General features: G+C 35.8%; 4 protein-coding genes across 4 annotated transcripts; 3 read left to right on the top strand and 1 right to left on the bottom strand.

Moving 5' to 3' along the window:
* Positions 1 to 21422: 21422 nt before the first annotated feature.
* Positions 21423 to 21623, top strand: BT62DRAFT_892526 (uncharacterized protein; the record flags this gene model as incomplete). The annotated part of the gene is made up of 1 exon (XM_043183111.1): positions 21423 to 21623. A coding segment is annotated over one exon (201 nt), but the record flags the coding sequence as incomplete, so codon positions are not given.
* Positions 21624 to 22728: 1105 nt separating this feature from the next.
* On the top strand, positions 22729 to 22881 carry BT62DRAFT_892808 (uncharacterized protein; the record flags this gene model as incomplete). The annotated part of the gene is made up of 1 exon (XM_043183120.1): positions 22729 to 22881. One exon carries the CDS (start codon positions 22729 to 22731, stop codon positions 22879 to 22881), a length of 153 nt encoding a protein of 50 aa, XP_043040809.1.
* A 102-nt stretch (positions 22882 to 22983) lies between these two features.
* Positions 22984 to 23181, top strand: BT62DRAFT_892857 (uncharacterized protein; the record flags this gene model as incomplete). Its single annotated transcript, XM_043183124.1, has 1 exon — positions 22984 to 23181. A coding segment is annotated over one exon (198 nt), but the record flags the coding sequence as incomplete, so codon positions are not given.
* Positions 23182 to 24164: 983 nt separating this feature from the next.
* Positions 24165 to 25239, bottom strand: BT62DRAFT_919222 (uncharacterized protein; the record flags this gene model as incomplete). Its single annotated transcript, XM_043184141.1, has 6 exons — positions 24165 to 24332; positions 24360 to 24493; positions 24671 to 24729; positions 24777 to 24850; positions 24909 to 24964; positions 25128 to 25239. 6 exons carry the CDS (start codon positions 25237 to 25239, stop codon positions 24165 to 24167), a joined length of 603 nt encoding a protein of 200 aa, XP_043040811.1.
* Positions 25240 to 25528: the final 289 nt, after the last annotated feature.

Genomic DNA, 25528 nt, shown 5'->3' on the forward strand with positions numbered 1-25528 from the left:
GCTGGCTTTGGCAGCCTTCCAACATAACAATCAAGTTCACTCAGCAACTGGCAAAATGCCATTCTTCATGAACTATAGTCAACATCTATATGTGATAAAAACAACACATGCCCATACCATGATACCAGCATCTTCTGATTTTGCTAAAACTATAGCAAAAATCTATGACAAAATATATACTGCATTATAGAAAGCTGCCACTACTATAAAGAGACATTATGACACTCATAGATGACTGGCTTACTCCTACACTATCAACAATAAAGTCTGGCTTGACACTAGCAACCTTCATCTCCCACATCTAAAACAAAAGCTGAATGACAAACACATAGACTCTTTCTCAATCCTAGCAAAAGTTGGACTTTCAGCATACCACTTATGCCTCCTAAAATATTGGAAGATCTATGATATCTTCAATGAATCTCTATTAACATCTTATATCACACCAGCATTCTCAAACCAGGAACACCCTCCACCACCATCATCTGACCTGATCAACAATGAAGAATATGTTAAGCCCAAATTCCATGTGACTAGAGACACATGATAAACTGACAGAACCTTGCACTTTGGGTTATACTGTCAGAGTTCACTTGTGTGTGACTAGCATTGTGTTGTCAAGGCATTGCAGTTCACTCGAGATAAGATGGTGAAGTAAAACTTTAGTTCGAGACTGGGGTGTTACAGCGAGAACTAAGCTACTTAAATACTGTTTAGCTGTCGCACTATAAATAACTGTTCACAAAAGATATTGTCTGCTGTAGAGCTGTTCTCCCTACCGTTGCCAGGTTCTCCACAAAGAGCTGTTGTCTTGCTGTGGAGCTGTGGTCATGCACTGCAATTTGAGGATAAAAAGGGCATTGTCTCTCCCTTTACAGCACACAGCAGTGCGATAGGAGAATGACCGACTTGGGTTGCTGAGCTAAGCATTCCCATGGTCCTAAGTGCTGGCCTAAGTGCTCTGACTAAGCAAAGATAGAGGTCATTTCCAAGGAAAAAGAAAAGAAAATAGAAGAAAAATAGGAAAAATCGTAACATTCCCATCCTGGCTTGATATGATCAGAATGATGTCTTCAGCTAATCAGCGTTTAAGGTCGTTGAATGCCATCTGTTGGGAAATTCCCCAGCTCCATGGGGAATTTTCAGTTAATTGCATCATTGGTCAGACTATTTTGCTATAGTCCCAAATAAACCGGCGGTAGAAGTTGGTGAATCTGAGGAATGACTGTAACTCCTTCTTCTTTATAGGTTCCAGCCATTCGGTTACTCCTGCGACTTTGATCGGATCCATCCTGATGCTTCCTTCACTGATAATAACTCTGAGGTATTCAGTCTCCAATACCTCGAACTTGCATTTTTCAGCCTTGAGGAAGAGTCGATGCTTCCTCATCAGGGACAGGACTTGGTGTACCAGTTGTCTGTGTTCCTCTTTGGTTTTGGACATGATTAGTATATCGTCGAGATAGATTGTGACCTTCCCTGTGGCAATGAGATCCTTGAAGATGTCATTCATCATCCACTGGAAGGTCGCTGGTGAGTTGGTTAAGCCAAAGAACATTACTGTCAGCTCGAACAAACCATGGTTTGTTCAAAAAGCAGCTTTCCATTCGTCGCCTTCTTTGATACGTACATTATTGTATCTCCACTGAACGTCCAGTTTGGTGTAGTATCTTGCACCTCGGAGTTTGTCCATTAACTCCGAGATTAACAGAAGAGGATAACGATTTTTGATCATCATTTCATTGAGTTTCTGGTAATCTTGCACCAGTCGGAGCTTCCCATCCTTCTTTTTGACAAAGAAGAAGGATGATGCCATCGGTGACTTTGACGGTCGGATTCGTCCACTAGATAAGTTCTCTTCGAGGAACTTGTCTAGCTCTTGTTGTTCATTATTGCCTAGCAGATAGCATTTGCAGTTTAGGTTGGCATTCGTGTTAGGGATTAGTTCGATGGCATGGTCCTATAGTTTTGCATCAGGTAGTTCGTCGAAACTCTCTTTTTTGAATAAATCCCAATAATCGCATACCCATTCAGGTACCATTTCATCGAATGTCCTTTCCCCTTTTTTGGCATTGGCTTTTGCCATGAGGTCATTAGCATGGTGCATCGCACGAATGCTAATGGCCCTTTGAAGGTCTACAGCGAGGATGGTTTCACCATCTTTCATTTCTTCATCCCATCAGTCCTCAGGATTTTCATCCGAGAGTTCGAAAGGAATTTTCTGGCAATGACACCAAGCGAAGATGATCCATCTGGTTTTCCAATTAATTAGCAGATTGTGCCTGATTAACCAATCATGACCGAGGAATACTTCTCTTGTTCCTAGATCCATTACTGCTAGGTCGATTCGTTCCGAGTGATCACTGATAGTGAGCCTAAGCTTCATGTACTCAATGATTGATCCCGCTTGGTTCTTTGTTCCATCTGCATTATAGACGGGTATTGGGGCTGCTGTTGCCTGTGTAGGTAACTGGTGCTTGATGATGAAAGCCCAATTGATGGAACTTCCCATGCAGCCACTGTCGATCAGGGCAGTGACTGCATGGGTGGATCGAGACGTTAATGTCTCGATCTGTGCCTTGATTACTAGGTCCTATCCTGAGGTTTTAGCTTGACGAATGAACTTTCGTGGTCTATGTAATTCATCGAGCCATTCGAGTGCTTGGCACCTCTCTGCTTTTTGCATTCCTGTGATCATATCGTTGATCACCTCCTTGACATGGGTCTTATGTACCCAATTCTTGAGTACGGCCTTTGCCGCTGTTTCATCCCTTGCATCTTTGATTGCTCACCAAGTCCATTCAGTGTCGAATGGCTTGAGTCAAGCTGTGGGGTTTTCTACCCCTTTTTGGCCCAAAGGCAGTTGAGTCTGTTTTAATTTTTTAGTTTGATGAATAGAAGATGAAAATGTACCTTTGGGGCTCTCTGCCCCTCTTCGGCTCTTCGTCGGTGCTTGAGTTATAGAAGTTGATTCCTTAGGTGATTCTGGTTTCTGAGTAATGAGATTGGGTATATTCGAATGCATGCATAATTTAGACATAGGTGGTGATACTATAGAAGGTAAAATGTCAGTCTGTCCAGCAGATTGTGACCCATTACTCATTCCTTTGGCCGAGACAGTAGAATCACTTACTGCTCAGCCCTATCTTTTACCTCCTCGGGTTTGTCATCATCCCCGAGGTCCTGTGCTTCCTTTATCAATTCAGTGATCTGCGCTCTGATGTCCTCCTGCATGTGTTTGTTCTTCTTTTCCAGACAGTTTCATGCTATGTGGCCTGGTTGGCCACAATTGAAACACTTCCCCTCCTTCTTGAGGCGATCCACATCGATCTGCTTGCCTGTTCTGGTACTTAGACTCTTATCAGTTTGCTTCCCATCATTCTTGGAAGTTGGGGTGGAGCCGCCGGGCCTGGCAGATGTGGTTACATGAGAGGTGGAGGGCTTCAAGCCCTGTCCCTGGTACCTGTGCTGCTCCCACAGGTTGGTGGCCTCTGCCTTCTGCCGCTGTCACTCTTGCTATATTAGGACAATTCAGGACTTCCAATCATCATAACCGACTGGCATGCTATGGCTGAGATCCGAGATGGTCTTCAAGTAATGAGGCGGTACTCCTCGCTTCATGTACTCAACCATGCGTCCCGAGTCGGCTACGTCCTCCCAGATTCTGGCGAGCTTCCCAAGTCGCTCCAGTTCATCGAAGTAGTCAGGCACCGCTTTGTCACCCATCTTGTACTCCTTCATCTTCGACTTGTGGACTTCTCGGACCGTGGGGTCTGTGAACTTGTCGCAGATCATTTGTTTTAGTACTGCCCAGATGGGGTACCAATTATGTTGCCGGGTGATCGACCAGAAGTTAGGGGCTAGTAGTACCCACCATACTTTGGCCTTGTCTTCAAAGTAGGTGGTAGCGTAGTTCACCTTGTACATGTCATAAAGAAAGTATGAGGCGAAGACCTGAAAATATTGGTCACAATCCATGAGGAAGCGGTCGATATTGTCTGAAGCCCCTTTAAAAGGAAGGGGCTCCTGCCCAAGTATTGGTTTGATGTTTAGTATATGCGCCTTTGGGTTGAGAGGCGACATCGGATTTGGTAGCTCCTCTCCAGGGGGATCAGCTCAATCCATTGGGGGCCCTGGAAAGGAATATAAGGAGCCGTCATCAGTGACGGGACTCCTTGGAGCCAGCGGTCCTTCCTTCTTGATGATCCAGCCATCTTTGATCGTCCACCCCTGTGCTATGGCCTCGGGGTCATCCTTCTTTTTGTTGGTCGGTGCTGATCTGGTTGCTTCATCAGAGGGTGGCTGTCCCTCCAGTAGTTGGCTCCCTGTGCTGGTCCAGGGATTTGGGTGGTAAATTCTTGGCTGCACATAGGACTGGGTGAGCCGAGATGCCATGCTGCAAATGGCCGATGTGATGAGCAAGTATCTTGATGTCGCCGTTCGAATTGAGGATGCCATGTTTGCTGATTTGGGTAGCATAACACTTGGCATCCATGGCATTGATGCATCTCGTTTGCCGAACCTTAGTCGGTATGGCAGCATCGCCATCATCTGGTAATATAAATATCGCTGATTGAAATTAAAAATTGCGTGCTCAATCATGGCATACTGTAAAATCTCTTCTCATTCAACAGGATCAGCAGTGGTGTACCTTCATCCTAGGGACGATCATAGCCAGAGATCGTCCCTCCATAATTCGGCTATCTGCTTCTGGTATAGCCAAATAAATTCCTCCTCCTGCGCCTCTTGTTCTCGTCATTTCTTCTTCTGTTCTCGATGCATGGTCATACTGACGATACTTCCCCATTCAAGGATGGGGTCCACTGCTCGGCCCCCGTGGTCCTCCTCCTCAGCCTCGTCGTCTCCTTCGGCCCCCTTGTCAGTGGTCCCCTTGAGGAGGGAACTGCCTTACTGGCCGAAGGTTTCTGAGGTGAGTGGGTCCGGGCTGAGTACTCGACTCGGCATCGTTGGATCTGGGTCGAGGAGTAGGCTTCTGGTTGGGCTGCTCCTCTTCTCCTTCTGCTGTTGGTGCTACTGCTTAGCAATACCAGCAGAAGTTTCTGTAGAAGCAAGGGCGAAGGAAGAGGGTGGTGATTAGCCTGTCGAGGACCCTTTTGAGGTCCCTGGTGGGGTCAATATGTTCATCGTCACCCCTGATGGATCCGAGGTCTGACGGTATCCTATCTCCCTGGATGGGGATATTGTCAGTTTCGGCGATGGTGTCTGTCCTGTATGATAACGGGTGGTCGTCGTCAAGGAGTGCCGGCTCTCTGCGGTAGTAGTCATTGGCATGGACAGTCCTGGCTGGTCCAGTCCAGGGGTTGGGCTCACTGACGAGAGTGGCCAGTTCCTAGAATGGAGAGTCGGGAGTGCCGACTGTGGTATCGAGGTAGTTAGCAAGAGAGTGGGAGGTTGGCCATATTGGGTTTGGTACCACTGCACCACCCCTTGGTAGGTGGGTTGCCTCTCCTTGTTCCAATCTACTAGCAGCTCTTGATGCTGCTTGCCAGTATCGGACCTCATTTCTGTTGGTGTCATCAAAGAAGGGATCGGGACTACTGACTCTTGTTTCTCCTCTACTGCTCCTTGTTGTGCTTCTGGCTGCTGGAGCCATTCAAATGGCATCCAGGGAGTCTCTAGCCCGGTGCTCAATTCCAGACTGGGCGACGGTTGTTCTTGATGCAGTGACACTGCACTTGGGGGAGGGGATGGAGGTGTTAGGTCGGGTTCATCGAAACCCTGTAGCTCAAGGGTTTCCAAGGTCTTGGATGATTGCCGATGGGGGTCTTGGAGGGTACTCGTGTGCTCAGTGCTGCTCCTCCTCTTCCCTAGAACATTCTTGAGTCGAGCCCCCAGGCCTGTCTTCTGTTTCTTCAGGGTGTCGGATGGAGTTTCGGACAGAGAGAGGGATGTCATAGAGGGAGAGGTCTGGCGTGACATTTTGGAGGATTGTACAAATGCGCTGAAATTCTTGGTAGTGTCGAATGGCCCAGATGGTAATTGATTGGCATCCATGGCACAGCTGTATGATCACCAATAGACCAATCAAGGTTCCTACAATAGAAGCCAAGAGTTCGAAGAACTCGTGTGTAAAGTTTGGATCAGATGGATTTAGAGCAGGAGGCATTTGGTTTCTCAGCACAAATAGGCTTGAGAAAAGGAAGCGAGAAGTCTTGAACTAATTGTTAAGCCCAAATTCCATATGACTAGAGACACGTGATAAACTGACAGAATCTCGCACTTTGGGTTATACTGTCAGAGTTCACTTGTGTGTGACTAGTGTTGTGTTGTCAAGGTGTTGCAGTTCACTCGAGATAAGATGGTAAAGTAAAACTTTAGTTCGAGACTGAGGTGTTACAGCGAGAACTAAGCTACTTTAAATACTGTTTAGCTATTACACTATAAATAACTGTTTACAAAAGATATTGTCTGCTGTAGAGCTGTTTTCCCCTACCGTTGCCAGGCTCTCCATAAAAGCTGTTGTCTTGCTGTGGAGCTGTAGTCGTGCACTGCAATTTGAGGACAAAACAAGCATTGTCTCTCCCTTCACAGCATACAGCAGTGCGACAGGAGAATGACTGTCTTGGGTTGCTGAGCTAAGTGTTTCCATGGTCATAGGTGCTGGCCTAAGTGCCCTGACTAAGCAAAGATAGGGGTCATTTCTGAGAAAAAGAAAAGAAAAATAGGAAAAATCATAACAGAATGCTATAAAGTTGATCAAGTTTTAAACCACAAACTATATAAAGTTAAAGCACACAGAGGTGGAACAACAACTACAGTCAACTATCTGATCAGCTAGAAGAGTTACAGCTCTGAATCTAATCAATAGGTAAACAAAAAGCACATGAATATAGCCAAAGCTATATGAGATTATAAACTATCTCTTAATTAAGCTATTAGAATAATAGTCTTAAGAAGATAGTAATATTATGATTTTTTAATATTTTATCTTTCTCTCTGCAAATTAATCTCTATTAGTGCTTAGTTATAGCACCTAACATAAGTGCTCAAGGCTATAGGACAGGCTTAGTCAGCATAACAAGTCTGTTCAGTCATTGTTTTTCAATGCAACAACAGTGTCTAATAATGCACAACAAACCTTTTGTATATAGTAGTGACATCTAAAGATAATAGGTATAAAGAACTCAAAAATATACAATAGAAAGTAATATAATTAGCATCACTCATATAGTATATAAGAAAGCTTGCTCTAGCTGGAAATCCTCAGCTTTGAGCTAAAGTTTATCTTTACACTATTTCACTCTTGAGTCAACTCTCAGGCCTTGAAGCACATTGATTAATATTCACAATAAATGAACTCTGACATTCCACTCAAAGTGCAAAGTGATGTCAGTTTATCACATGTTTATAGTCATATGCAACTTGGATCTAGCAAATTATACAGTTTTATTGCTACTTGCAACTGAAAATACTATAAAGATATTGCTATTAATAGCAGAATTAAGAGAGAATAGTTTTTCAATATTTAATAACACTTTATACTATCTTAGAAACAGCAGTAAGATCAGTATCACTGAAGGTGATTTCAGAATTATATCTGCTAGATATTTATACTCAAGCAGTATAATAGTTATAGAGTCAAATAAATTATCAAATATAATTAAAAAACTGTTTAAATTAGAACATCTGATGGAAATCCAAATAATAGATTGAGATTAAAGTCTATCAGAAATCAGTAATCATCTGTAAAGGATATAATACTTTATAATAATATATCTAATAATAGTTAAAAGATTAAAACAAGCAAATAAAAAATAAGCTCTTAAACACTAATATCTAATCACTATATATATTATCACCAATACAGTTGAGTTTAGATGTTTCAAATATAATAAAAGCACTTTGTAGACTTGAATAAATCAAAAAAATTATTAGTAAAAATAATTATTTAATTCTAGCTTGCTTTCTAAGATGCAATACTTATAAGAGTGGTTTATTACAATATTTAAGTACAATTAAGACTTAGAATAAATACACAATTATGCTCCAAATCAACTTAAAAATATTTTAAAACTCCAAAATCCAATAAACTCTAAAATCCAAATACTAAGTCTATTAAGCACTTAAGCTTAGTTAGCTGCACTTGTGGCCAGCTAGCAGTTCTCAAGACTAAAGAACTTGTATTCTGATATCAAAACCCTTAGTTATTAGAACTCAAATTAATCTGAAATCCAAAGATACTATTAAGACTCTAATCCTATTCTTTTTAAATGACTATACAATTTAAACAATCTATTAAGTTAAAGCTACACTCAAAACTATTGATCTAGAGACTAACTGCAATAAGCTAGAAGACTTAAATATGGGGATAGGTATTTGCTTTATAATTTCCTCTCTCTCTTACTTTTATACATTTAAAATAGATATAAAAACTATAAATAAAATATATTTAATAATTATTTCTCTTGGCTAGCTATAAAATTAGACTATTATTCCAGCTTGACAGTGCTCTTGAACTCATCTAAGACTGTTTAGACTCACCTGGCTATCATACAGCTTTATTTTAAGCTTATAGTGCTTAAAAGTATTTGACTCCTTTATATTACTCAAAGTATTTTCTTTAGACTATTTTTAATATTAGGATTGATTAAGTCTGAAGCAATTGGTCTTGTTCACTCTATTTCTCTTAATTTTAAATCCTTTAGATTATCTGATATCTAAAAATTCTGACTTAAATATTTTGAGTCAAAACTCAGAATACTAGCTACAGTCCTACTGCTTCTGAATGAAGTGCTATCTCTATTCAATACTCCATAGTTAACTATAGTTTATACCTCTGGCTTTCTTAGAATATATCTGTCTTAGTGATATATAGAATTGACTTTATTTGAGATATTATTTCTAAATCTAAATTAAATTTAATATTTTTTAAAGTATAATACAAAACTTTTTTAAATTCAAACTTAACTTAGAATTTTTATCCTTCTGCCATGCTATTTCATAAAGTCCTTTTTAAATAATGACTAGCATAATTATTAGCTCAAAGCTTCAGCTATAGTTTTCAATGAGCTGGTTCTACAATTACTTGCATATCTTAGTGTATTATATAGAATTTATAAATTATAGGGCTGAACACAGATATGATGTATCAACAAGATTCTTTGATTTAAGAAGTACATATACAAATAAGATGTATTGAGTAGCAAAGATTAAGTAGACTCTAGATAATGTAAACATATATTATAATGATAGAAAGTTAAAAAATATCTAATCAGTAAAAAAGATAAATTAGCATATGTGATAATATTAGTAATCACAAATATATAATATAATATAAATCTTTTATATTCTCCCTTTTAAGATTGGATATAGAGGAACTATCTCAATCAAATTAGTATATTACAATATAAAGCTAGCTTTGTTTTATGAATTGAGCTTATCAACTTCACTGTTAATATTTAGAGCTGAGTCAGACAGATTTGTATTTAATATTCTAATCATTTTTTTAAATTTTACTTGTAATCTCTTTATTAATTAGATAATTAAGAAAATATCTATAATAAGCTTTTAAAATCAAAGCAAGATCTCATTCAATGAGAGTATTTTAATAGATATAAGGCAGATAATCCATTATGAAACATAGAGATATCATAAGAGATATTAAACTGATTGATATATTATGCATATTTCTCAAAGGCATTGAGAGCATGTGAGTGAAGGAGGTTTAGAGAAAAGCATCTTCCACTGACTAGCTCATCTTTTATTTTGTCTGATCTGCACTAATCATACCTCTCTTCTCTTCCAGCTTTTGCTTATTCTTCTAATATTTGATTATTTTCTTTAATGAGGAATTCTGTCTCAGTCAGTAGTTTTCAACTATTGTTAAGCTACTGGACAATGCATCCCTTTATTTGATGAGCTGTTTGACTTTCTTAGTTTTATACTACCTTTATGCTTTAGCTGATTTTTTTCTTATAGGAATTCATGCTTCAAATGGCCTAAGAAGATCTCATTTGCTCAAACTAGCAGTTTGCTCTGAATATTGTCCTATTCTGCAAACAAATTGCTAGTACACTCTCAATCTATAGACAATAAAAAAAGTTCTCAGCTATAAGATTAAATGTAATAAATATAGAAGAATTGAACTCCACACTTGATGAGTTTTACTTATGCATCATAATTTGTAGTACTAGTAACTTTATTTATAATAGATTCTGTGGATCCTGATTTAAGTTTAAACAATTTAAGAGCTTTAGCAATATTTTTATTCATTATTTTTCTATAAAAATTACAGTGTATATTAAATTTAAAAGTTAACTGTTAAGCTTTCTGAAGTTGTGTATTTATTATAGACTCAGAGACAACATCAGAACTAGTCTATAATAGATTGGAATTGATAATTCCTTTTATCATAATAGAATACAATTTTAGAGCATAGGAAATCATGTTAAAACAGAGTGCTTTAAAGAAATAATAGCAACATTATAGAAAAAAAGAGTTTGAATAACTAATAAAGATTGATAATCTATTTGGTATAACCTGTGAAAAGCTGTCTGAATATGAAGGATAAAATGAATTATAAGAAAGTGAGAGTACTTGTCTTTTTCTTTAAGAGAAATTTACATCAATATTAAAAAAAAATCAAAGCAAAGAATGCTATAAAATCCTGTGAATCACTTAAAGAGTTTTTATCTCTTAAATTTAGATTTGAGTATATCACTGTTATACTTTATTATTAGGAATGAGTTTTAAGTCCTGAGCAGACTTTATTTATTGTTAGTCTAGCTCTAGAGTTTGAACTATCAGATAGAATACTAAAATTATCTGCTTCAACTTTAAAATGTCAAGATACAGAATAATGATATGGAGAGATGTATCTTCTCTTTTTAATAGTAAAGAGATCTTCATCCTCATTATCAGCATCACTCTCAAATCTATTTTTAAGTTTAGAGACTAGTATTTTATTTGTTTCTTCTATAAAGTCAACTGCAGTATATGATAGTGTTTATAATACTGTAAGTAACATATTTGAAATGATAACACCAATAAATAAGTTTGAGACATTACTCAGTGGTAGATATTGAGTTTAGAGTAGTTTATACACTTCAGAATGAATATAAGAAACAGAAATGCAGATACTTAGAAATTCAGTATGAGTTAATAAATAAAAAGTAAATAATAGCAATATAACTATAGTTAGTATTGTAGTGAATGACTAAAAGAAATTATAGTTATTTATAATGTTAATGAATTTGAGTTTTAACTATCAATCAATTATTTCTGAAGGTCTGATTTGATGAACACTAAACTGAAATAATCTGACCTATTAAGCTGCCATCTACTGGTTAAAGTGAGATAGAATATTGATCAGGAGAAAATTAAAGCTGTGGCTGCTAACTGAAATAACTATTATAGCATTTCATTAATACTCTCAATCAATATATTGATCTCTATTTGACTGAGATTGCATCTTCTTTTTCATCTATATCTGAAAATTATCTACTGCTTACATGATCTTTAATCAGGGCTGCTAGTAGTGTTTTAGTAATATCTGCTCTTAAGCTTTTTGCTATTAGTCCTAAAAGGCTGATGTTGGAATCTCTTAAATTCTATGACTTTTTAACTTTTTCAGCACTTTGTTGATTATTAGCAGCAATGATAAAAAGCTATATGCTTTGATCATTAACCTTCCAGTAACTCAGACTGCTTTCAGATGCTTTACAACTGTCTTTTTATCTCACATACTAAACTTTCTAATTCTTTAGAATGTATAAAAACTAGTGATACCAGTTAAAAGGAATTAAAGATGAGCATCTCTATAGATGTTGATTTGAACACTTTGATCAGAAACTATAGTTTGTTTAAACAGCAACATGTCTTTATTATATAGTTATTAAAGCAAGCCTTAATTAAAAATCTCACAACAAATTTTATTCAAGATATCAACAGTTCTCTGGCTTTTCAAGCTCTGAAAAGTTAAAATAGTAGAGAATAACTCAATTTTTAATGAGAGAAGTCAATATATGAGTATAAGCATAAATGTGATATACATAATTAAAAGTTGTTTTATCTGTCTGTTAAGACAGATTCAGATTATCAATAGCAGCTTTAATATTTGCATTATATTTATCTGTATTATGGTGATAATCACCTAGTTGCAGTTTCACATCAGTTGAGATCAAATTAAAGTGTCTAAAGATATTCAAATTAACAGAAATTTTTATTTATAGCTAATTATATAGTTCAGAATAAAGAAAATGCATGATTTAAAAGTTAAGTGTGTCATTTCAATGAGAGTAGATAAAAAAAAAAGAAAAGTTGTTAAGTTCTCTTTTGAAATAAGAGGGAATGATGTATTATCTAGTTTAAATATATCATAAATATAATATCACTGATAGTCTGTTGCTGCATCAAAATAGCAAGAAGGCTTTCCTTATATCAATGAGCAGCAAAACAAACATGTTCCTTAATAAAGTGGTTTGCATTCTTTGGCATAGTCTTGAATAGTTTTATATAAGTTAACAATAGTAATTCTTCATAAACACTTGGCTTAAAAGAGCTCTCTTTTTGTATATTTATACTAACTCATCAAATATTAGTCATCTAAGCCTGATATTATTCACTACAGCAAGTGAGTTTTATGCTGTATAGTATTTTGCAATGAGCTTTTTTACATGTAGGAGATTCTTTTCAATATATCAGCAGTTCTTCTCATTATTATATCTCTTAAAATAAACAAGAAATCACTGTTTTCAATAACAAATTTTATTATTAAAGATTGTATCAATTTTATATTCATCTTCATTATCTGCAACTATTAATTTGAGTGGTGATAGCACTCTCTGGTTAGAAAACTCTGCTGTTCAGAATGATTTAAAAAAAATTTTATTAAAAACAAAATGAATGTTTTATATTTTTAGAATAGCTAATTTATATACTTTATTGCTTACTTTTTCACAATCTTGAAGGAATCTCTAAACTTGTTATCTAACTTCTTCATCTTTTTATTTGTCTTTAGATTCTTCAACATAACTATATCACTTAGCTAATAGTCTTTTACTAGTACTCTTCTTTTATCATACTGTTTGTCTTTTTATAGACTTTGCTATCTTATGCAATGTATATTCAACTTCATCATAAATTTTCTTCATCTTTGCTGCAAAGTTCTCTGCTTAGAGTATTTGGCTTTTCTTTTGTGAGAGATTTATCTCAGTATTTGAATGAGTTTTAGTGTTTATATAAAATGAGCTATAGTCTATCAATAAATTTTCATGATTATTGTAGGCAAATCCTGTTATTAGAAGCCACTTCATTCAATCATCTTGCTGATGGTTTATGAAAATTTTGAGATACTTTTTAATTTTTTAATTGATCTGCTTTATCTGTCTATTAGTCTGAGAATGATATGCTATAAAGAAATTTCCAGTAATTCTGAACAAATTTATAAAGTTTTTTGATAAACTGTAATATAAATTATAGTTAAAGAATGTGGCAGGCACAGTGCCTGTAATACTATAAGACAAATGTAGACAGTGAAATTCAAGGATATAGTCATGCACAAATCTTAACAAAGTATCAGCAGAAATGCATCTAGAAATGTGTGAGTAGAATGCATGTCAACTGGCAATAACAGTTTTATAAGCTGCTGCATAATGTTGAATAGATAATGGATTAAGAGGTATGAAATCAGAAGGCACATAATCACAATTAATTAGATGTTCTGCATATTTAAAGATATTGAAGAGAAAGTCAAAGTCCTCTGAATTATTGCAAATCCTGATATTGCCAGATTGCATGTCCATTTTTATGAACTTGTCAGATACATTACAGTCAGGATTCAGATACTAAAATAGATAACTATGGCCTTTGTGGATGAGCTTCTTTACATAGAGAATGTGAGGTGCTTGTTTAGCCATCTGTATGTAATTTAAGTTTGATTTGACTATAGGTATTTATAGGCTACCAGAGTGGTCTCTGTCTCAATGCTGACTCTTGGCTGAAGCTGATTCATGAGAGATATTGGCTCTGGTGTCTTATTTCCATCTTAAACTTCATCCCATATCCTCAGGTGAGATGAGCTCTGCACTTTCACTGTTATCCAGTTCTGACTGCAAATTCCAGGCATCAGTAATCTCAATTGCCTGTCTGGCTTTGCTAAATCTAACTAATTCTTATCCAGTATTACTGAGCTACAATCTAAGATTATCTTGTCAAAGAGTTCATGATAGATAGATATATAATTTTGGAACAAATATGCTCAGCTCTCAGCATTCAAATTTATATTTGTTACAATCAAGAAATCAGTTTATTACTGCTAACACAGCATCATACTCCTTAGACTTTAAAAGAGGCCCTATCATGTTGACTGAGATTATCTTCCACTTTTCAGAGGAGATCTCATTGTGATGTAATTATACTGAGTGTTTAGTTTCACTTTCTGATATATTTTGCATCTCTTAATATATACTTTCACTGACTGCCTGAGATTAAACTATTAATAATTGCATGTGACCAATTCTTGTATGTTGATAATTTTTAAATAATCTGCTATTGCATAATCATAGCATGTCATAAGGATTTTTCATATAGCTTTTTGTTGGTGAAAATATACAGTCAGTTAGAAAAATAATACACTCTTTTTTTAAAAGTCTATCTATTCTCCTTCTTGTCAAATGCCAGTTGTACCACTTTTTCCACTGACTTTTTTTCTCAGTGAACCTTCTTTAGGATTTCTGAGATTAAAAGAAAAATCATTGCATAAAATAACTCTAGCTTGATTATAGTAGGCTCATCAATTGAATAAATCAGCTTTTTTATTAGCAGTATCAGATTTATGATAAAATGTAAAATAATATTCAGCTAGATCTGTCATCTAGCATGCTTGTTTATAGTTTAGCTTCTGTAGTTTTTTAAAATACTAAAGATTCTGATGGTCTGTTCAGATTTCAAAATAATACTTACACCTATGAAATAATGGCATTATTTATCTAAGATAGTTATGATAATCAATAACTTTTTATTATAGATTTTATAGTTACACTCTATTATAGACAATGCCTTAGATAAATAGACTATGAGTTTTCATTGTCTATTTTGCTTCTGACTGAGAATAATTCTAAAAGCCTTTTCTGATGCATCAGCTTTCATCTTGAATTTTTCATTATTAACTGAAATAGCAAGCTGAGCAGATCTAGTATTTGATTTTTTGGAATGCTTATTTTTACATTTCTTTCCATTTCTATTTGACTTTTTTAGTGAGTTTAATCAGTGGCAAGATTATCTTACTATAGTCTTTAATAAAGCATCAATAGAAGTTTGCAAATTCTAAAAAAAATTGCAACTCTTATTTTTTAGTGAGTGTCAGCTATTTTTATACTCTTATTGTTTTCACTGAATTTATTTGTAGTCTTCTTTTTGAAATGATGAGGTTAAAGTACTTTGTTTCAAAGATTTCAAATTTATATTTTTTCTGTTTGAGATATGACTTATTTTCTTGCAATATCTGTAGTACTTGTCATATTAAAGTATTTTCAAAAAGATTATTATATTATCTAAGTAGATAGTGATCTTTCTTTAGATGATTAGATCTCAAAATATATCATTCATTATTGTCTGAAAAATAGCAGATGAATTTGTGAGTCTAAAAAATATTACTAGTAATTTAAACAACTTTTAGTAATATACTTGGTAATGGCTAAATGACTAAAAGAGATAAATGAGAAATAAACTCTCAAACACTATCACTCAATATACTATCACTAAATGCAATTGAGAACAGTTGTTTTGAGTACAATAAAAACACTCTTGCAGTCTTAAATAAAATCAGTAAAACATTCAATAAAGACAGTTATTCAGCTTTATCTTGCTTCCAAAGATGCAATACTCATGAGAGTAGTTTATTGCAATGTTTAAATATAATCAGAACTTAGAATCAATATACAATTGTACTTCAAATCAACTTAAAATATTTTAAAACCCAAATACTAAATCTATCAAGCACTTAGACTTGACTAGCTGCACTCTTGGCTGGCTAGCAATCCTCAAAATCAAAAACTTGTATTCTGATGCTGAAACTCTTATAGTTTAGAACCCAAATTGATCTGAAATTCAAAATACAGTTAATATTCTAATCTAATTCTTTCTAAGTGACAAAGCAACTGAAATAAATCACTAAGTCAAAGCAAAACTCAAAATCCATTGTTTCAGAGACTAACTATAGGGAGCTAAAAGGTCTGAATAAAGAGGTGGGTCAAATAAGTATATCTTACAGTTTAAATTAGTATTGACATTAAAAACTAGTGTTAGACTCAAATGTCACATAAACAGAAACATATGATAGATAGACATCACCTTGCACTTTGGATGATTAACTGAATCCACTGATGCATATTCTAATTGGTGTGTCACAAGGCCTAAAGGATCAGCTTGAGAGTAGAATGAGATGAATAAACTTTAGCTCAAAGCTGGGGTTTTCTAATGAGAGCAAGCATCTTAAATACTATATATTGTATGCTAATAATATAACTACCTATTGTGTCTTCCTGAGTTCATTGTGTCCATTGTCCTTGAGTGTTATTATCATATATAAAAGATTCTTTATGCATTGTTGAATAATGCTGGTTGTATCAAAAGACAATGATGAACTTGGCTAGTTGTGATGACTAAGCCTTATCTCACAGTCTTAAGCGCTTGCTCTAGTATTCTGACTAAGCATAAATAGGGATTAGAAAAGAAAAAATCATAACTAGCTGATAAACCTGCTCATTATATGAGCCAAACATATAATAAACTAATGCTGTATTAGATTTGTATAGTCACACTAGAGTCTATTAAAGTATGTTCAATCAGTGAGATCAAGACACTTGCAAATAGGCTCAAGAAAAGGAGTAGTATGAGTAAACTTTAGCTCAGAGCTGGTCTACTATAGCAAGAGCTATACTACTTATATATATTTTAAGAATAATAAATATAGCTCTACTTATCTCTACTTATTATGTCCTCCTGTAGTATGGTACTATAGAGCATAGTTGTCATGTATGAAATAATATATTTTATCTGTTAATAAGATATTTAACATATATTATAATACAATAGTATACATCATTTAGTATAGTCATAGTAACTGGCTCATAGTCAGTAAGCATTTTAGATTAAGTAAGTGCTTTAATAAAATAAGACAAGATAAGATAAGAGATAAAAGATAAGAAATAAAAAGAAAATTATAATATTATCTCTCTATTAAGACTATTATTCTAATAGTAATATTAAAGAAAAGGTTCACTATAACAGTCATAGTAGACAGCAATAGCATCATTGGAAGTCATGTATTTCTTGTTGACTCACTTGTTTGATTTAGAGCTGTATCTCTTCTATTTGACAAGATAATCTGTTATTGTAAAAAGCTCAATACTATAATGTCTCTAAACTCTACAGAGATAGAAGTCAAGGACTGTATTGACTTCATAAGATTCTTTTCTGTCAATAAGTTCAGGTGCAGATAGAAAAAGTTATTTTTAGTTTGAAAAGGCAGATAGCTTGTAAGAAGAGAGCAATATTTTGTTAAAGATCAGATGAATCTTTCAGATTATAAAAAGAGTGAGATGATATAAGGAGGCTCTGACTTTTGCTATAATAGTAAAAGGTCTCATCTATTTGTCTGTGAGTTTCTTTTTCAGATGCAGCAGATGAAGGTTGACCACATCCAGCTAGATGCAGTCCTCTATAGTATATTGAACCATAGGTTATCAGTGTGTATCATATTGCTTTTTCATAGCTGTGACTGCTTTCTCAAGAGTGGCTTTGGTCTCATTATAAATTTTGGATATTTGGTTTGCAAAATTTGTGAATGCTGAAATTAAAGTGGAGTATTATGAGAAGTTGGCAACAATAGGATGGTGTCTATAATTGATAGAGAACAGAGTTTTTCCTATCACTCAGTGTCTGCAGTTGTTATATTGAAAGGCTGCCAATGCAAGCTATTCAATCTAATTGTTTTATTGGTGATTAATAAATATATAGAGATATTTTTTGACCTCTTGATTGACATGCTCTATCTGCTTATCTGTTTACAGGTGATAGGCTGTTGAGGTGTTATTCTGAATCTGTAGTAGATGATACAAGTCTAATATAAATTTTGAGACAAACTGTAGTCCTCTATCTGAAATAATGATCTGTAGCATGCTTTACTTGGCATACACTTCATCACATAGGATCTTGGCCTATCCTTCTGATGATAGTTCAGTTAAGCATACTGATAAGCCTCTAGGCTCTATGCACTCTGAAATTACAGGCCTCAATAATTATTTTCAGCTTTTGCTCTTAGATGAGCTTTCAGTAAACCAACTATTTCAGATTCAATAGTAGTAATTTTATTGAGAACTATTCATTATTTACAGACATTCTCTTATATGCAAAGATTATATATCATATACAAACTTTCCTTTTATCTGCAAACTTTTCTTATCCTTGCAGACTTTTTTTTATTGATATTCATAGCACATAAACTTTCTGATTAATAATAAATGCTATAGGCATGGTCTAGCATCATAATATCCAATCAGATATATGTTATTATTAGTATATATATGGCACTTTAAAGTGACCTATTAGACTCATTGTGATATATATACAAGTGTTATGCATATGCTGCTAGCCTCTGCATCATCTCAACCAACCAAGAATTCAATCACTAAGTTCTATTGGCCTCTGTCTGTCCTCCATTATCTACCAATTTCATTTTACTATTACTATTTTATATTTATATTTCCTATTGTAGTATCTAAATTCTAAAACAGTAGTAAACAGTTGATATCAGACTCCAACAGACTCTGACTCAGAATTAACTACCAATAATATATAAACCACAAACAAATATTGTAAATATTTAGTTCAAATATCAACTTGAATAGTCATCTATACTTCATGCTCACTTCAGCTCCTCTCTATCTCATCTATTAGATTCTGCTCTGAAGAATATTTCTCTTCACTTTCTTGATAGAACAGAGTTCTATCAATCTATATTCTTGAGCTTTGACTCAAGGGTAATGTTGCTAATAGCTTTGTTAACACCCATGCACTCTATAGGTCTCCATGCATACACTCAAACCCAATTGATTGGCATATTCCTAACAATATATTCAAACTCAAACTCTTGAGTCAAAAAGAAATTTTTTATTATGTCCACCACATTCATTCAATCTACAGAAGCTAACTTCAAACAAACTCAACTCGGCCATTCCAACATGTTCTCTATGAAAGACATTCCAGCCTCTGTCTCAAAAGAACAACCAGAATACTTTAGATTGGCCTCCAGTTGAGGATAACCCTTCTATAGAGAAACCTACATCCACTCTAGCTTCACTGTCTATCAATCAAATTATGATGATTCTCCTAACCCTTTTGATGCCATCAGCATTCCAATCAATAGAGCTCAATAGACTAGTATGATGTATGGCACCCAAAGTGACTCTCTGATAGATCTCTTATCTCTGGGCAACATACATAGAAATTCAGACAGCTCAGACTCAGAGAGCAGAGGTGAAAACACCCCTACTCATACTCCTGTCTGACCAGAATCAGATGGTAATCCACTAAACCCCTTTTCAGGAGGGCCAGATAGTTCAGAAGATCCAGATGGTTCTAATGGCCTGGACAGCTCTGATAGCCCTGCAGAAAGCAGCAATATAAACTAGCAGAACATGTTCCTAAAATTTATGAATCTGTTATAAGGAGTCTCCACTTCCCTCAATAACTCTAAGCCAGCCACTATCTGCATCAAAGTCAAGAAACCAGAACTCTTTGATGACTTCAACTCTTGCAAACTGAAGATCTTTATTGTCTCTCTTCAGTTGAACTTCAATAAGAGACCTACTATATTCACAATAGACACTAACAAAGTCAACTATGCCATCTCCTTCTTGGCTGGCACTGCACTTAACTAGTTTGAACCAGACATCCTTAACCCCAATCCACAGAATCTGCCAGTCTGGCAATTCTCCTATACAGCTTTCTTAGATGAGCTTCATAGCAACTTCAGCCTCTTCAATACTATTAGAGATGCTAAAAATGCATTAGAACACCTTCAGATGTGTGATGGAGACCAGATCATAAAGTATATAGTCTAATTCAATCAGTATGCCTTATAAATTGGATATAGAGATAACTCTCTTCACTATGCAGATATACCAGTTCTTTCAGTCCATCTGCTGAACTTCACTCTGACAGAGCATTATACCCAAGAGAATTACAACATTATAGATGAAAACCATCTAGGGGATTTCTTATAGCCAGAAGAGCAGAAGCTCATACACTATTTCATGATGCTGCAAGAGGTCAGATTCACATAAGATGAGTTGCAGAAGAGGAAATTCAGAGAAGATTTTTTTTTCAGTGATTATCCCCATCATAGAACATATCTCTTGGGTTTACAAAAATATTCCCATTTTCTCAGATTTGTATTATAAAGTCATAGACATAATCAAAGACAAAATTGCTTCAGGAATATATGAGCCTTCTAGTTCTTCATACTGATCTAAGTGGTTCATAGTATTCAAGAAAGACAGATGGTCATTATGGATCATTCATGACTTACAGCCACTCAATGCAGTTATCATCCACAACTCAGAAATACCTCTGCTCATCAAATGGCTGGCTGAAACCTTTGGCAGATATGCATATTATAGAGTTTTTGATCTTTTCATTATCTTTGATCAATATTTGCTTTCAGTGAATAGCAGAGACCTGATGACCTTCCAAATCCCACTGAGCATTTTTTGGCTAACTATGCTCTCAATGGAGTGGACAAACTTGATGCAGATTCTTCAAGAGAATATAACTTACATGCTGCAGGACAAAATACCTGATATTACAATTCCATTTGTCAATGATGCAGAAGTGAAGGGGCTCATCAGCTGCTATAAAACTATAGACAGTGGCTATGAGATGATATCCAATAATACCAGGATCCACCATTTCATATGAGAGCATTTCTAAAACCTCAATCAGATTATACAGCAGATGAAATATGCTGGCTGCATCTGGTCAGAAAAGAAGGCTTATCTCTGCCTGCTAAAAGCTGTAATAGTCAGACACAAGTGCACCTATGAGAGCTGAGTACTGGAGGATGGAAAAGTAGATAAGATCAAGAACTGAAGCTTATGTCAGGACCTGACAGACATCTGCTCATTCTTAGAGACTGCTGGAATCCTGCAGATATATGTCCACAATTACAGCCTGATCACTAAGCCTCTTGTGAATCTCACATGAAAAGATTTTGAGGGCTAGATCAGGAGGCAGCTCAAGAGGCACTTAAGCAGGAAATCATCAACTCTCCTGCTCTCTATCTAACAGACTATAAATCAAAAGCATCTGTCATACTAGCTGTTGACATTAGCTCACAAACTGTCAGGTATGCTATATTCTAAGAGGATCCAGCCAATCTAAAGAGGAGGTACCCTTCCTGTTTCAGTTTAATATCTCTAAATGCAGTTAAGATGAAATATAGCCAGCCAAAGCTTGAACTGTATAGTCTATACAGAGCACTGAAGAAAACTGCTATATGGATCATTGGAGTAAAGAATCTTGTTATAGAGGTTGATGCCACTGCCATCAAGAGAATAATCAACAATCTAGATATAAATCCAAGCATAGTGATTAATCACTGAATTGTAGATATTCTTCTATTTGACTTTAAGATGGTATATGTTCCTGGAGTCAAGCATGGAGTGGATAGACTGTTTAAAAGGCATCTACAATCTGAGGATGAACTTGTGCAGGAAGACAATTTGGATTGAGTTAACAAAATGTATAGCTTCATACATATAATCAATCTGCTTATCAAAGAGCAAGCATCTGGCAGAAGGATATTATCTCTCATGTGAGTGCTTACTCAGAGCCAGCTCCATCTGCTGGCAACAGATCCACTGGATCCTGACACAGATTTGAAGATCCCTCAAAATACAAAGACCAAAGCTAACAACATCCAACTGTGACTAGTTATGAACTACCTGATGGATTTCACTATATCCATCTTTTTGGATGAAGATCAAAAGAGGACATTCATTAATTATGCTTCAAATTTTTTCTTTCTTGACAGCCACCTCTGAAAAACATGACAGCAGAAGAGAACATAAGCTGATGGTACTGTTGAATAGGAGATATAAGCTTTTGCAGATTGTATATGATGAGATGGGCCACAAGAGTGTCTATTCTATATGAGCTCACCTCCTCAAAAGGTACTGGTGGCTCCAACTGCTTGATGATATCAAATAGTTTGTGAAAACATATTATATGTGCTAGATCTGTCAAATAGATAAGTAGTATATTTTATCAGTTATAGCCTACTCTGCTCCTCTCTTTGCTAAGGTTTATATAGATATATTCCATCTCCTAAAGTCTAATAGGTTCAAGTACATTGTTTATGCAAGGTGCTTGATAAGTGCATACCTAAAATTCAAAATGCTTAAGCATGAAAATACAGATGAGATGGCTCATTTTATCTATGAGGATATTATCTGCAGATAGAAATATCTCTGTAAGATTGTAACAGATAATAGGCCAGCCTTTATAGTAGCTCTCAAGATGCTATCCAATCAATATGACATTCACTACATATGCATTTTAGCTTACAACTCACAAGCACAAGGAGTTATTAAGTGCTACTACTTTAGTTTTTGAGAATCACTATTTAAGGTCTGTAGGAGTATCCAGAATAAATAGGGTCAAGTGGCATACACTATGATCTGAGTGAAGTGAGTTACTCTCTTGCAAATGATAGAGAAGAGCTCTTTTAAGGTAGCAACAGGTGTGGAGCTCATCCTGCCTTTGGATATAGCAGAGGCATCCTACTTAGTAGAACCACCAACAATAATAATCTCAACAGCTGAGCTAATAGCAAAGCAGTCAGTTGCTTTGCAAAAGTGATCTACTGATCTGAAACAAATCTGCTCAAAAGTCTATGAATCTAGAGTCAAAATGATCTAATAATGAGAACAGAAGCATACTAATCAGATCATTGACTGATATTTTAAGCCAGAGAATCTGATGCTGATTAGAAACATAAGAGTGGAATATGAACTTAGAAAGAAGTTTAAACTAAGGTATCTTGGCCTGCTGGTGTATGTCTCCCAAAATAAAGGAGATGCCTTCATTCTCTATGATCTGGATAGTATGCTACTAGCAGATCCAGTTGCTGCATTTCAATGTATTCTCTACTACTCTTGAGACTCAATTCCTGTCTCTAGCTTGGCTGACTTTGTTGACCAGCTACTGGATCAGCTAGAAGCTCTAAAGCAGATAGCAGACTTATATGATGATACCATAGAGGATAGATAAGCATGACATCAGGCTCTGGGCCTTATGTTTCCTATTTTATTTCTCTTATTTTCACTATATTATATATGGCATTGCTCTCTTGTTCTTAATCTTGGATTTGCTTATACTCCTATCAGCTGCATTATATTTAACAGACTGGTGTATGCTTCTAATGTCTTATTGAGACAACTATTCTGCTTTGGCTCTTACATGCAATTTCTGCTGAAGAAAGAGCAAGCTAGCCAAAGCAACAGAACAAGAAAATACTTCAAGAAAATATCTCAAATCTATATCACTCTACATGACTATACTACCAGAGTTTATCAAAAAATATAGAGGTATTGTCTATCTACCAAAAGATCTATCTCTTTCTCTTCCAAACACACATCATTGTCTGTGTGCTGTCAAGAGACAACAACAGATGGCTTGAAGTGCTGAGTAGAGGCCAGCACTGCTGTGTTTTCCTTATCTTTTGTAGAATGAATGGGTTTCACTGTGACCATCTTGGAAGAGGCTGCTCAGTTGCCACAGCTATAGCTGCTGATGAGACATTCTGCACACACAGGCTTATTATTATCAGAGTCAGTAGGGACAAGACATTGATGTCTGCTCATTCTGCTGCAGTTGTTATATTTTTCATCTGTCAGCTGGAAGAATATATCTGTGAGCTAGACTATGTATCAGAGCAGACAACTCATCTAAAGAAGCTGCTCTCCTGCTATCTCCATTATATTAGTCAATATGGTAGGCTGATCTTTTTTCTTCCTCAACTTCTGGTTTAAGGCCAGTGGCCAACCAGTTCTGATATAACCTGACAAGAGTGAGGTCAGTGCCATGCCTCAGAATGGAGAAGAGGACTTACCCTTGGCCTGGACCCTTTTGGCCACTCCTGCTTACAGATAGACCTCCAGCAGCTTATTCTCTTTATCAGCCACATTCTCATGACCAAGTTCTGCTCTTTCCAAGCTAAGCTTATCAGCCTCACTAACACTATATAGCCTGATACCAGCCCACTCCTCTTTTTCATCCATATCTGCCTCACTGCTAATCCACTCCTTCTTCTAGTCCATACCCATCTTGGTCTCCACCATCAGTGTGTCATCTATATCCACTCCTCTGTTATTATTTGAACCAATGCCTGCCCACTTCTCTTCTGACTTATCCACCTTGCTAGGTGCACTCCTATCATTGGATGAGACAGTGGATGCATTGATCATAGAGACTAGACAATCAAGAGGTGAGTGTAGGCTAGAATCAGTGAAAGGCAGGAGACTCACACTCATTTATAATAGTTGATAAGCTCTTGCAAAACAAGAGACTTCACACTGCCTGCTCTCTAATGCTAGACTGACAGAACTGCCTCAGAAATAGGCAGATGCAGCAGAAAATAAAAGCTCACTGACAACAGAGTATATTAGCCAGTAGCTCTGTAACCCTTGCAAGGCAGACCACCTTGTCCTGTTTAGATGTTGGTAACAGTCATGATAAAAACAGACAAGACTCACACAAAATCAGATTGACTTGTGGATCCACTGTATGTGGGCCAGCTTAAGCTCTGAGTGCTTCTGCTAGATTGAATCTATGACATTTAAGTTGTAAAGTGAGTGGGCATGCTCAGCAGTCCAATGAGATAGAACACCTTGCCAAGATTCAAATTCAAAGTTGGTGAATGATGGTGGTGGTATGAGAGGTGCTGTTAAGGAAAAACATCAGCTCCAGTCTCATTGTCTTTATACCTGGCCATGCTAGCTGTGGCTATGCATTGGAAACCTGCCACCTTCTGCCCACAATCCAGCTGGAATGTTCTGCTGTCTAGTCTGGACTCTTCTCTGCTTCTTTTCTATTCATTCACTCACTTTTGAGCTTCTCTTCTATGTTGATCACATAGCCAGACTCTAGCTCTGTTCCTCCATCAATGGGAATAACACCTTTTGCTCTTCTTTTTTTTTGTACACTTCTTCTTTTCATAACAACCAGAGGTGCCTCTACTTAGTGGGAAAATTCTTGTGCCTGTAAATTTCTACAGTGTCACTGTCTCTGTGATAGACTCTATTTCTAGCCTCCACTTTTTTTAGCTAATACTATCTGCTCTTTATAGCAATGATCCTGTATGTCTTGATAGTGAATCATTTTTTTCTGGTGGATTACTGCTACTCTGCTGTATAAGCCAGCAAATTTGCTTATTTCCAATGGATTACCACTGCTCTACTGCATAAGCTGATGAGTTGGTTGTTCTTGCCAAATTCTCTCTACTCTG

The sequence above is a fragment of the Guyanagaster necrorhizus genome, assembly GCF_019112545.1.
Source record: "Guyanagaster necrorhizus MCA 3950 unplaced genomic scaffold BT62scaffold_10, whole genome shotgun sequence".
NCBI classification, from domain to species: Eukaryota; Fungi; Basidiomycota; class Agaricomycetes; order Agaricales; family Physalacriaceae; genus Guyanagaster; species Guyanagaster necrorhizus.